General features: G+C 45.0%; 1 protein-coding gene across 1 annotated transcript in view; it reads left to right on the top strand.

Annotated features, from left to right (window-relative positions):
* Positions 1–14166, top strand: part of DLGAP3 (DLG associated protein 3) — a 461591-nt gene that overhangs the window by 164853 nt on the left and 282572 nt on the right. Inside the window, exons 3-4 of the mRNA XM_040421907.1 lie at positions 2389–2594; positions 3593–3704. Of these exons, the coding sequence (XP_040277841.1) occupies positions 2389–2594; positions 3593–3704 (318 nt within the window). The remainder of the gene's footprint in view (positions 1–2388; positions 2595–3592; positions 3705–14166) is intronic.

The following is a 14166-nucleotide window of genomic DNA, read 5'->3' as shown; positions in this document are numbered from 1 at the left end:
AGCAGCATGTCTCTGTGTGTCTCTTCTTTTCTCTTACTTCACTCCTCTTCTCCACCCACTCTCCATAGACTTCTCTAGACAGCATGTAATCTGATCGTTGAAAAATTGCATAATTTCCCTGACTGTATACTGAACACAAAAAATTGGGATGTGGAACATTCTGAAGTTTTGTAGCAGCAACCTTTTCAACCATATGACACGAAAGATAGATAGATATAGTACTGTGCAAAAGTTTTAGAATCCTTTAAAAATAGAAGTGTTATTTTTATCACTTACCAAAATGCAAAGTTATTGAACAAAACAAAAATCACATCACTATTTGTCCTGACCACCCTTTGCGTCCAAATCAGCATCAGTTCTTCTAGGTACACTTGTACACAGCATGTAAAGAACCTTGACAGCGGGGTTGTTCCAAACATCTTGGAGAACTAACCACAGATCTTCTGTGTATGTAGGCTTGCTCAAATATTTCTGTTACTTCATGTTAATCTTAGAAAGATTCAATGATGTTGAGATCAGTGGGGCCATATAATCATATCCACATTTCCTTGTTCTTCTTCACGCTGAAGATAGTTCTTAGGGCCCATGCACACGAGTGTGTGTGCCCCATGCTCGTATTGTGGACCGCAAATAGCAGTCCACAATGCAACGGTATTGTCGGTGTGCGCGCCGTTTGCACATGCGGACCCATTGTCTTGAATGGGTCCGTGATCCGCAAAAGGTGGTCCACTCCACAAAAAATAGAACATGCTCTATTTTTTTGCGGAGCGGAGGCATGTTAGCGCATCGTAGTGCTTCCATGAGCTTCTGATCCATGCCTCCGCTCCTTATCTGACATTGCAGAGCATTGAGCATTGCAGACCCATTCAAGTCAATGGGTCTGCATCCATGATACGGAGTGCACACGGCCGGTGCCCGTATATTGTGGACCCACTGTTTGCGAGCACAGGGCACACATGCTCATGTGCATTAGTATGTTTGGGGTTGTTGTCTTGCTGCAGAATATATTTTGAACCGATTACACTGTTCCTTGATAGAATTGCATGATGGATAATTATCTGCCTGGATTTGTCAGCATTGGGGACATTATTAATCCTGACAAAATCCTCTACATGCTTCAATGTTGCCTGCACACACATTATTGTACCGATCTCCAGCCCTTCAGTGAACAAACTGGCTTCTGTTATGTCCAAATATTGACTCATTTTGACTTCTCAGTCCAGAGCACATGCTACCATTTTTCTGCACCCCAGTTGCTATGTTTTCATGTATAGTTTAATCGCTCGGCCTTGTTTCTACATTGAAGGTATAGTTTTTTGACAACAATTCTTCCATGAAGACCACTTTGGACCATACTACTCTAAACAGCGGATTGGTGTACCTGGGTCCCATTGGTTTCTGCCAGTTTTGAGTTGATGGCACTGCTGTATATCTTCCAGTTTGAAAGGGAATTAAGCTTGATCTGTCTTTCTTCTGCTTACATATGTGTTCAGCAAATGGAGTTGGAAATTTGATGAGGATTAGTAGTGTCCTTATAGAGGACCTTTCACTGGTTCTGACATTACAATATAAGTACCTGGGACTGTAAGGCATGTTGAGGAGATGTCCTTGCCCTTATTTTTTTTTGATGATCTACTCTGTTTCCCTGCTGTGCCCTTTGTTTTGGTTTCCAACCCTGTATGCTAATCCATACCATTGGTACAGGGAGGAGGAGACGGTGTGTTTCCTTCTCTCTGGCTGTGAGCTGTCCAATCAGAGCAGAGCATGTCACAGCCAGAGAGAAGGAGACACCCCCTGAGAAACACGGCCGTCTCCTCCTCCCTGTACCGATGATATGGATTAGCATGCAGGGCGGGAAATCAGAACGGGGGGCACTGCGGGGGAACGGAGCAGTCCATCGGAAAAAAGTATCGCAAGGACATCCCCTCAACATACCCTACAGTGGGAGGTACTTATATTGTAATGTCAGGACAGATTTGTATCCATGATGTAATACTATCAGGGAGGCATTTGAATGGCTCCACATTTATTGTGTAGCAGGACAACAACCCCATGAAGAGACAGAAGGAGTTGAGCAAGGCTACAAATCCTTCAAAAACTGTGTGCAAGTGTACCTAGAAGAAATGATGCTGTTTCGAAGGCAAAATTGATTTCATTTCGTCTTCTCTTTTGTTCATTCACTTTGGATTTTGTTAATTGATAAAAATAAACTATTAACGCTAATGTTTTTGAAAGCATTATTACTTTGCAGCATTTTTCCCACCACTGACTAAAACTTATTTATAGCACTGATTAGAAACTAATTAAAATAATTAATATGTCACTGTATATAAAATTAGAGCATTCAGCAACTTGCTGTGCAAATGTGCATTGTTTATGTGTCTACAGGTACCACCAGATGAGTGGGGAGGATATCCTGCAACTGGGAAAGAAGGAGAAATACCATGCCGAAGGATGAGAAGTGGCAGCTACATAAAAGCCATGGGGGATGATGACAGTGGGGACTCTGACACCAGCACCAAAATGTCACCCAAAGGTGTCACTCGACGGGAGAAATGCCGCAGATCTTCAAGTGTTGACCATCCCAGAAACAAGTATGAAACGTTCTTTAAAACCTTCTTACTCTGTGATTATGTTTATTACTATTGTAATTGATTTACAGCAACATAGATCTCCATGGATACACGGCAATATATAGTTATGCACAGGTACAGTACAACAATCTAATTATATGGCCCATAGGGCAGTAAAATAATGGCATACCTTACCATAGACTTAGAGCATATCAGGAGCATCAATAAGCTGCAATACATTTTTGCCCTCTCAAGTCTATAGTAGTTTACATCTGCCTCAGTTTTGGTGAATGCATTGCAACTTAGGCAATTTCATTTCAGGTATTTGGTATTTAGGTTTTGTATTCAGACTTCACATACGCCCAGAAATGCTCGGATTAGTATCTGTAGCTCATCTCACATATTTTTCATGGATGCAGTATTCATATCTGTTTATTCAGCGGTCTTCAGTTTTGAATTAATATCAGACACTATTGGCTACTGTTGATATTCCCTGTGCAGGTTGACTGCACAGTTCTAACTCAACCTTATCCTAGAACCCAAATAGATTTTGCAGCTCTCTTAAGTGGAAAATAATTATGGGAAAATGGGTACATTAGTAACGAAACACATTAAAAATGTCTCCTCTAGGCCACATGCTGACTAAACCGGTTCTGTTTCCTGATCATTTTAGTACTATTTTATTAGAACTGCACAGGAATCAAATTTTTGCATTTTCACTATAGAGTTTTGCCATGATTTAATATTGAACATGTGCTTGATATGTGGTAGCTCTGCCCCAAGGGTACTGTATGTTGTACTCCGTCTGGATTAACCTTGCCTGTAATTCATGGTTAGCCATGTACTGTAGATCTACTTTTTTCTTAGTTGAGTGACCAGTATTGTTTAATACAGCATTCAGCTTTCAGGGATTTTAGGAATTTAAATCATGAAATGTCCTTGTTTATATGATTAACATATATACCAATTATGCCCCTTTTTCCCCCGTATTAGCTCCTTTTCTCATCACTCTTCACTAGGTTTCCATGTAAGCGATATTCTGACTCATGTCTCTGTAACTGTCCCAGCTGCTGCACTCCACCTAAAATTCATCCAAAGGGACATGGCTACGGTCTCTCTCTCACGGGTCAGGTAAGTATTAGAACTGCATGTACTGCAATGGGAATGATGCCTGGAAATGGATGGAATGCCGGTGGGATGCATGTCCACCCAACTATGCTTGCATTCTGCATAAAAATATAAAAAAACCTGGCTGCTGTTTGGATGGACTGCAAGGTTGGAATCAATATGCCTTGAATGATTGCATCAATTGGCTGTATGACGACCAATTCATTTATAGAAATGTGTATGTTGTATGTATGTTGTTTTCCATAAGGAGGTCATGATTTATACATAATGTAATAAAACTTGCCATGCCCTATTGCAAATAATTTGAAAGATAGCACTTGGCTTAGGCTAGTACTTTGTGTTGCTAATACATTATGTTAGTTCCTTAGATAGATAGCTAATGAAGAATGTTACCTCTTTTATATGTTATATATAAGGCATATACTACTTGGGCATATACATTTGTGAGTAAAACACAAAAAGTTTAAATGGTCCTGTAGCATTTAATTGTTCAAGTAACCTTTTATAATAATTACTTTTTTACATTTCCTTTTACATTGTGTTGCTGGGCACCAAATTGTTTCTTTTTCTTACAATTCGAGGATTAGAGTGGCTATCCAAGACTAATGCGGATCTCCCAGAGTGGCCGTCCTTTAATGGTGATGACACTTGCCTGGTCCCTGCCACTGGGTTAGGTCTCTGTCATTTCCGGGCCGGCTCTTCCTCTCACTGCAGCACTGAAAACAACTTCTGTAGATGGGGGAGTGGGGGGGGGGGGAATATGGGAATATATGACAACTGCAGACAATCACAGGCCACTGTGGTGTCCTGCTCCCCTTGTGTCAAGACAACTGGTCACATAAAGTAAGGGGAGCAAGTCATAATTGTGGCCTGTGACTGGCTGCAGCGGTCACATTTCCCCCTGTCGATGAATGTTGTATTCAGTGCTGCAGGGAGAGGAAGAACAAGCCCGGGAGCAACAGGGACCGAACCCAGTGGCGTGGATCAAGTAAGTATGATCACCATCGCGGGTCAGCCACACTAGGAGGTCTGTATAACTACTGTGTCTTTTTTCATAAAATAAAAAAATGCATCAGGGTATGGCCACATGGAGCGGCTGTGCTGTGGTTGGGATGTGGTCACCTTGACCTGAGTGCCGCATGGCTATATGATCCACAGCAGCATCATATTAACTAACTAGAGTTGCTTTATTTATTTGGTCTTCATGTCCGCATGGTTTTGCGGCCAATAACAATAAAGTCCAAATAAACCATGTGGTTCTAATTAGTTAATGTGATGATGCTGTTACGGCCACATCCCAACTTCAGCATGGCTGCTCTGTGTGTTAGCACCCTTTAGTTTGATTGCACGCAGCTTTTTTTTGGGGGTGGGTGGAAACGTTTTGTGGAGCTTTCTGATGCAGTTTTTTCAGCCAGCTTCAGGAGTGGACCCAGCAGGCAGAATTATAATTCCTTCTTTTGTATTTCCCATTACTTTTTTTATCTACTTTTGACTTAAAAAGCTGCAACAAAAACTGCCACAAATAAGCTGTGGTCAAAGCTACCTATTTAGGAATATAAAAAAGCTGTTAAGTGTGTATAAGGTTAATTTTGTTAACAATTACCTACCAAGGAGATCATCTCAACAAAACTGACTTTAAAGGGGTTCTCCAAGCTTTTAATATTGATAACCTATCCTCAGGATAGGTCATTAATATATCAGATTGGCGGGGGTCCGATACCTGGCACCCCAGCCGATCAGCTGTATGAGGAGACGGCGAGAGCAGTGCGCACATGCGGTCTTCCTTCTCTCTTCCTGTCCGCTGCTGTGGTCTATGGTCTTTGGTCACAGCAGCTATTCACCTTTCTTTCCATATCCTTTCAAAAAAAGGTTTTACCCTTTCTCCCTTTTTTGTTATCATATACACAGTACTGACATCAAGTAGTGATGTTTTCTCTATTGTTACTGGTGATTACATCATTTTCTGAGGGTTGTGATCTTTCTGTATACAGTAGCTCTAGTACCACACTGATTATGACAAATATCCAGTTTCAGATGGAAACAACAGCATAATATAAAACATTATTATTTAAACCAGCGCCAGTTTTTACATTCCTGATCCATTTTTGGAAATTTGATATCACTTTATGTGGTAATAACTTTAGAATGCTTTTATTTATCTAACGGATTCTAAAATTGTTTTCCTGTGACACATTGTACTTCATGTTTGCGGTAACATTTGGTTGATGTGTTTTACCTTTTTTATTAACAAATTCAAAATGTACTAAAAATTTGCAATTGCTATGGTTTTAGAGATGAAGTGACTTTGAGGGGCTTACATAATAAATAGCAAAACAAATCTCAGGTTATTACCCTGATCCTGTAGTTTATAGAAAATACCCCACATGTGGTTGTAAACTGCTGTATGGAGTCAGAAATGAAGGGGAGCCATATGGCTTTTGAAAGGTTGATTTTTCTGGAATGGCATTGGGATGCTATGTTGCATTTGACAAGACCCTAAGGGTACCTACAGGAACACCCCATATGTGGTAAACTGCTGCACACTGCAGGGTTCAGAAGAGAAAGAGCACCATGTACAGCACTGGCCAACAAGTGCAGAGGCTCTAAGGTTAAACAAAAAAAAGAAACCCTTAAGAAGTGACCCCATTTTAGAAACCACACTCCTCGCAGAATTTACTAATGGGTGTAGTGAGCATTAGAGATGAGATTTTTTTAAAATTCAATTTGCCGGTTTTGTCAAAATTTTTGGGAAAAATTTGGTTCGATCTGAATTTATTTGCGGCAAATTACATTAAAAAACCTGCTATTTCTTGGCTGCAGAGAGCCTTTATAGTGGTGTACAACACTGTGCCTTGCAGTAACACGCATAGGGAGTCTGCTTTGGTAGTGAAATAATACTGTGAGTCCGTATGACATGCAGATGACAGGCGTCGCTCTTAGAATCACAGTGCACTTCATTTATTTGGGGAGTTATTTGGTCAGTTTTGGCCCCGTGACTGCCCAAATAAATGAAGTATGAACTCAGCCTTACAGGTTGATGTTAGCGCCAAGAAGAAGCGCACTCCTTTTTACACCGTCGTCAGCTGATTCCACATAGATGTCTATAGAACCTGTTCTATTAAACGCTTATGCAAGTAGAGCCCCCCGACAAAGTGGAGAGGGTGTCAGCAGTAAGTTTGTGTTGACATCACTGATTATTTTGCCCTTCCTCTGATCCGTCAGAACAATAACCCACAAAAAATGCATCCTATCTGTGGAGCATCCGCTTTCACTCAGTCAGCATTTGGTCAGTAATCCATCAGTATTGCTAATGCCAAAAAAAAACAGGAGTGGATCCAAAACAGAGATGACACATGAACGGAATATTTGCATGTCTTCTGTGTTTTGTACCCACTCCTGCTTTTGGCTACCAAAGCATTAGCCAAGTCTGATGGGACCATACAGGCCATACAGCTGCTACACAGAGAGGATCCATTGTGAGTCTTATTTTTCTTTCCTTCTGACAGATCAGAAGAAGGGTCAAATAAATGATGTTGTCAGCTAGGCCGAAAGGCAAAATAGTGGCCCAGTCATGAAGTGAGGAGGGTGGGAACAGCATGAGAAGTCCACAGAGTGGCCCTATGACATAGTGGTGAGGTGGAAGCAGCATGAGGATACCACAGAGTGGCCCAATGACAGAGTGTGGAGGTGGCGGCAGCATCAGGAGGAGGCCACAAAGTGGCACAATGACATTGTGGAGGTGGCGGCAGCATCAGGAGGCCACAGAGTGGCAAGGTGACATAGTGGTCAGATGGCAGCAGCATGAGGTGACCACAGAATGGCAAGGTGACATAGTGTGGAGATGGCAGCAGCATCAGGAGGCCACAGAGTGGCAAGATTAGATAGTGTGGAGATGGGTGGGAATACCAGTAGCAGCTGAAGATGATGGGTGAAAAAAGGAGCACTTGGCCTCAAATGTGTGACATCAGGCGGGTGGCAGCATCAGAATAGTAGCTGAGGCAGGTAGCCAGAAGAAACTGGTCTCTTTTGTCAAAGTGTTGGTGTGGCACATGGATGATCTAGATCTAGTCTGATGCATCAAGAATTGGTGGGTGGAAATCCTGGCTGATCCACGCCTGATTCATCTTGACAAAGGTCAGTCTCTCCACATTTTGGGTGGACAGGCAAGTTCTTCTTGGGGTAACTATGGCCCCTGCCGCACTAAACACCCGTTCTGATGCCAAACTACTGGCCGGGCAGGACAGATTTTCCAGGGCAAACTCGGCCAGTTGCGGCAAGTTTGGCTGCCCAGTAGTCCAGTGGATCTTCAATGATGGCTGGCAGGGTGCACTCCAAGTATGCCACCACCTGCTGGTTCAGGTTCTGCTCCAGGTCTAGATGCTGCTGCTGATGAGTAGTTTTTTCATTTTGCGGGTGAAGAAAGCTGCTCATCAGCGACTCTAGACTCAGGCTGCTGCTGATGTATCACGGTCGGCGTGGCTATCACATACGTGACACAGAGGGAGGGAACGAGGAAGGCCCTGCCCAAGTGAGAGGGAAGATGGTGACCCCTGACTCACCTGGCGGCTGGCACCTGGCTGCCCTGACGTCCCTAGACGGGTTCCTCACCCGTACGCCGATCACGTGCCTAAAGCCCTGGCTTTCCCTGAGCTGAGCCCTAGGTAGTGAACAGGGCGATGGGAACACTAGTCCGCACCACTAACTCTAAGGGAAAACACCAAGGGGAGGACAGACAACACAGACTCAACATATATTCCCAGGTGGGCGACAACAGGAGACAACAATAAGCCAAACAGGGATCCGGAGGGTAGCACACAGGAACAACAACCAGGATTAACCACTCCAGTGGGTCAGTATAGATGTCCAGGCAGGAAGCTCTATAACTGGCAACTAGAGAAGTGTGAGGGGAGAATATAAGGAGGTAGGGAGTGGCAGACACGAAACAGCTGAGGAGGAGAAGCTACGGATCCCTGAGAGTAACAAAAAGGATAGCAAGGCAAACACAGAAAACAATAACTAAGAAACACCATGATCTTTAGATATAGAGCGCGCAGCCACCCGCTGCGACTTCCTGACCCCGGGTATAACGGAGTCAGACGTGGCTCTTGATACCCTCGTGACAGTACCCCCCCTTTCACGAGGGGCCTCCGGACACTCAGGACCAGGTCTCTCCGGATGAGAGGCATGGAAAGTCTGAATTAACCTGTTGGCGTTTACCTCTGACGCTGGAACCCACATTCTTTCCTCGGGACCGTAACCCCTCCAATGCACAAGATACTGAAGAGAGCGGCGGACCCGACGAGAATCAACAATTCTGGCTATTTGAAACTCCAGATTACCATCCACAATAACAGGAGGAGGTGGCAGCGGCGATGGTTCTAGAGGTGGAACATACTTCTTGAGTAACGATTTATGGAAGACGTTATGGATCTTAAAAGTCTGAGGTAGCTCCAGGCGAAAAGCCACAGGGTTAATGACGGCTACAATTTTATAGGGACCAATGAACCTAGGACCCAGTTTCCAAGAAGGAACCTTCAACTTAATATTCCTAGTAGACAACCACACATAGTCATTCACTCCTAGGTCCGGACCTGGCGACCGTTTCTTATCGGCCATGCATTTATATTTACCACTCATCTTTTTCAAGTTAACTTGCACCTTCTGCCATACCGATGAAAGAGATGAAGAAAACCTTTCCTCTTCGGGAACCCCAGAAGACCCCCCCTCTTTGAAAGTACAAAATTGGGGATGAAAACCGTATGCACCAAGGAATGGTGACTTGCCAGTGGACTCCTGATAATGATTATTTATGGCAAACTCAGCTAACGGTAAGTATGATGACCACAACTCTTGGTTTTCAGACACAAAACACCTTAAATATGTTTCTAGGTTTTGGTTGGTACGCTCAGTCTGTCCATTCGACTGAGGATGGAAAGCTGAGGAAAAGGACAAGTGAACCCCCAAACGGGAACAAAAAGCTTTCCAAAACTTAGAAATAAACTGGGTTCCCCGATCCGAAACCACATCGGAAGGGACCCCGTGAAGCTTCACGATTTCACTGATAAACACCTGAGCGAGAGTTTTAGCATTAGGAAGTGCGGGTAGCGCAATAAAGTGTACCATTTTGCTAAACCTGTCTACTACTACCAAGATAACTGTTTTACCCGCCGACAACGGTAAGTCAGTGATGAAATCCATAGACAGATGTGTCCATGGCCTATTGGGAATGAAAAGTGGCAATAAAGACCCTGCTGGACGTGTATGAGAGACTTTCGCGCGTGCACAAGTAGAACAAGTAGACACGAAATCCATTACATCCTGACGCAACCTTGGCCACCAAAAACGACGAGATAAAAGCTCCAAGGTTGCTTTACTACCCGGGTGTCCAGCAAGTGCCGAATTATGATGTTCTTTTAATAATTCAAGACGCAGGTTTAACGGTACAAACAATTTCTCTGAGGGGCAAGAGGCCGGGGCGTCCCCCTGAGCCTCTAACACCTTTCCCTCTAGAACAGAGTGTACAGCAGAGACAACCACTCCTCTTTGTAAAATAGGTACCGGATCACAAACATTACCCCCTCCAGGGAAACTACGAGATAATGCGTCTGCCTTGGTATTTTTTGCCCCAGGACGATAGGTGATTACAAAGTTAAATCTGGTAAAGAATAGCGACCACCTAGCTTGTCTAGGGGTGAGACGTTTAGCCGATTCTAGGTACAGAAGGTTCTTGTGATCCGTAATCACCGTGACTGGGTGGATTGCTCCCTCTAAGAAGTGACGCCACTCTTCAAGCGCCAGTTTAATCGCCAACAGTTCCCTATTTCCAATATCATAATTCTTCTCTGCAGAAGATAATTTTTTGGAAAAGAAAGCGCAAGGACGCCATTTGCCAGGAGACGGACCCTGAGACAATACAGCTCCCACTCCCACCTCTGACGCATCTACCTCGACAATAAAAGGCTGGGAGACATCAGGTTGAATTAGAACAGGTGCCGAGGTAAACCTCTCCTTTAGAGAGGAAAATGCATCTTTAGCGGCGTCAGACCATTTGGAAAAATCCGTCCCCTTCCTAGTCATGTCGGTAAGGGGTTTAACGATCACTGAATAATTTTTAATGAACTTTCTATAGAAATTAGCGAAACCCAAAAACCGTTGTAGGGCTTTAAGGTTCTCAGGAAGATCCCAATCTAAAATTGCCTGGACCTTCCCAGGATCCATGCGGAAACCTGAAGCAGATAATAGATATCCCAGGAACTGTAATTCCTGAACAGCGAAGACACATTTTTCAATTTTCGCATATAATTTATTCGTCCGTAGGACCTGCAGTACTTGCCTGACATGCACCTCATGTGTTTTCAGATCAGCCGAATAAATTAAGATATCATCTAGGTATATGACTACAAACCTGCCGATGAGATGACTAAAAATATCATTAACGAAATGTTGGAAGACAGCAGGGGCATTGGTCAGACCGAAAGGCATAACAAGATTTTCATAATGCCCCTCAGGGGTGTTAAAAGCTGTCTTCCACTCATCCCCTTCCCTGATACGAATCAGATTGTAGGCCCCCCTAAGATCAAGTTTGGAGAACCACTTAGCACCCGCAATCTGATTAAAAAGGTCAGGAATGAGAGGAAGAGGGTATGGGTCACGGATGGTTATCTGGTTTAACTCACGGAAATCTAAGCAAGGACGCAGGCCCCCATCTTTCTTTTTAACAAAGAAAAACCCTGCAGCCACGGGTGAAGAAGAGGGTCTGATGTGTCCCTTAGCCAGACTCTCGGAGATATAATCTTTCATGGCTTGTCTCTCGGTACCCGAAAGATTATACAACCTGGACTTGGGTAATTTTGCCCCGGGAATCAGGTTAACCGGGCAATCATAAGGACGATGAGTTGGTAGTTTCTGACAACCCTTTAAAGAAAAAACGTCCTCAAAGTCCGAAATAAATGTAGGTAGGGAAGCTATGGAGGCGATTAAGCAATTGTTATTTAAGCAATTCTCTCTGCAATGCTCACTCCACTCCAATATCTCCCTGGCCTGCCAATCCACCACTGGATTGTGCGCTACCAACCAGGGAAGACCCAATACCACCGGAGAGGGAAGGCCCTCCAGAACGTAACATGAAAGACACTCATTATGGTGGTCCCCTACCCGAAGGTGTAAATTACGAACAATGTGGGTGAGGTTTCTCTGAGACAGAGGAGCAGAATCTATAGCGAATACGGGAATAGGTCTCTGCAGCGTACAGAGAGACAAACCCATAGTGCGGGCAAAATGGGCATCAATCAAGTTTACCCCTGCTCCACTGTCTAGAAAAACAGAAATAGACTCCGTCTTAACACCAAAAACAATGACCGCTGGTAACACAAATTGAGATGTTCGTATGGAGGAAACGTATACCCCCCGGCTGACATCCTCCGCACAGCCCGGGGTTAGTAGTTTTCCGACGGTCTTTTGTTTTTGAGAAAGGAGGGACAGACATTAATGAAATGACCCCTCTTTCACAGAAAAAACAAGCCCCCCCCCCTACGGCGAATCTCGGGAGGACGGACCTGACGAGAAGTTCCGCCTAGCTGCATAGGCTCATCTAAGTCAGTACAGGCTGACTGTTGCTTGGGAGAGGTAACCAATTGCTCCGGAATTTTCGATCTCTCCCTAAGACGTCTATCTATTCTGATAGAGAGGGACATAACAGCATCAAGGGAAAGGGGGGTCTCATACAGCGCCAGTGCATCCTTAACCCTTTCAGATAACCCAGAGCAGAACTGACTCCTGAGAGCCGGGTCGTTCCACTGAGTATCCGTAGCCCACCTACGGAACTCTGAGCAATATTCCTCTGCTGACCGATCTCCCTGTAGGAGTCTCCGTAACTTCGACTCAGCCAGGGCGACTCGGTCAGGGTCATCATATATGAGACCCAAAGCCCCAAAAAATCCCTCCACTGACCGGAGAGCCTGAGAACCAGGGGGTAACGAGAACGCCCAGGATTGCGGATCCCCCTGAAGCAGGGAAATGACAATCCCAACCCGCTGTTCTTCATGACCTGAGGAGTAAGGGCGCAACTTAAAATATAATTTGCAGGCCTCACGGAACGTTGCAAACTTGTCCCTTCCCCCAGAAAATCTGTCGGGAAGAGCAACCTTGGGTTCAGTGACAACCTGGTTACCCATAGCAACCGCTGGGGGTGCGGTCTGCTGCATTTGCTGCTGTTGTTGGAGAACAGACGCCTTCAATCCTGCCACCTCCAAAGACAGGCTTTGAAGCTGTTCTGCCAAGGCATCAATAGGATCCATATTGGATTCTAAGTAGAGAGAGAAAAAAAAACAACAAACAAAAAATTAAAAAAAAAAAATTTTTTTTTTTTTTTTCTCAAAAAGTAAGGGCCAGTTATAATATCACGGTCGGCGTGGCTATCACATACGTGACACAGAGGGAGGGAACGAGGAAGGCCCTGCCCAAGTGAGAGGGAAGATGGTGACCCCTGACTCACCTGGCGGCTGGCACCTGGCTGCCCTGACGTCCCTAGACGGGTTCCTCACCCGTACGCCGATCACGTGCCTAAAGCCCTGGCTTTCCCTGAGCTGAGCCCTAGGTAGTGAACAGGGCGATGGGAACACTAGTCCGCACCACTAACTCTAAGGGAAAACACCAAGGGGAGGACAGACAACACAGACTCAACATATATTCCCAGGTGGGCGACAACAGGAGACAACAATAAGCCAAACAGGGATCCGGAGGGTAGCACACAGGAACAACAACCAGGATTAACCACTCCAGTGGGTCAGTATAGATGTCCAGGCAGGAAGCTCTATAACTGGCAACTAGAGAAGTGTGAGGGGAGAATATAAGGAGGTAGGGAGTGGCAGACACGAAACAGCTGAGGAGGAGAAGCTACGGATCCCTGAGAGAGACAAAAAGGATAGCAAGGCAAACACAGAAAACAATAACTAAGAAACACCATGATCTTTAGATATAGAGCGCGCAGCCACCCGCTGCGACTTCCTGACCCCGGGTATAACAGAGTCAGACGTGGCTCTTGATACCCTCGTGACATGATGTAGCTGGTACTGCTCCTGCCACCCCACCCCTCCTCTCCCCAGCAGCCATGGCAGTGGAACGTGAGCGCAGAAGGTCCCCCCCCGGTCAGACCTGCGAGAGGATGGATGATGGCGCATATAGGCAGCGGCCAACTGACTACATAGGATGTCTCTATAGTAGTTCAGTTTGTCCTCCCTCTCAGCGAGTGTAAAAAAGGCCCCCATTTTGGACCAGTAGCGAGGGTTCAACAAGGTGGAGAGCCATAAGTCATCCCTCTGGTGAATGGTGACAATTCGCCTGTCACTACCCAAGCAAGTGAGCATGCAGCGGCCAGTTGTGCAAGTGACTCGGAGGGGCTCCCTTCCTCCATCTCCACTGCATACTGCCACGGTGTGCCTGGGTCCTCTGCCTCATCAACCTGTAG

Source organism: Bufo bufo, chromosome 3 (assembly GCF_905171765.1).
Source record: "Bufo bufo chromosome 3, aBufBuf1.1, whole genome shotgun sequence".
NCBI lineage: Eukaryota > Metazoa > Chordata > Amphibia > Anura > Bufonidae > Bufo > Bufo bufo.
This window is presented reverse-complemented; position numbering and strand designations above follow the sequence as displayed.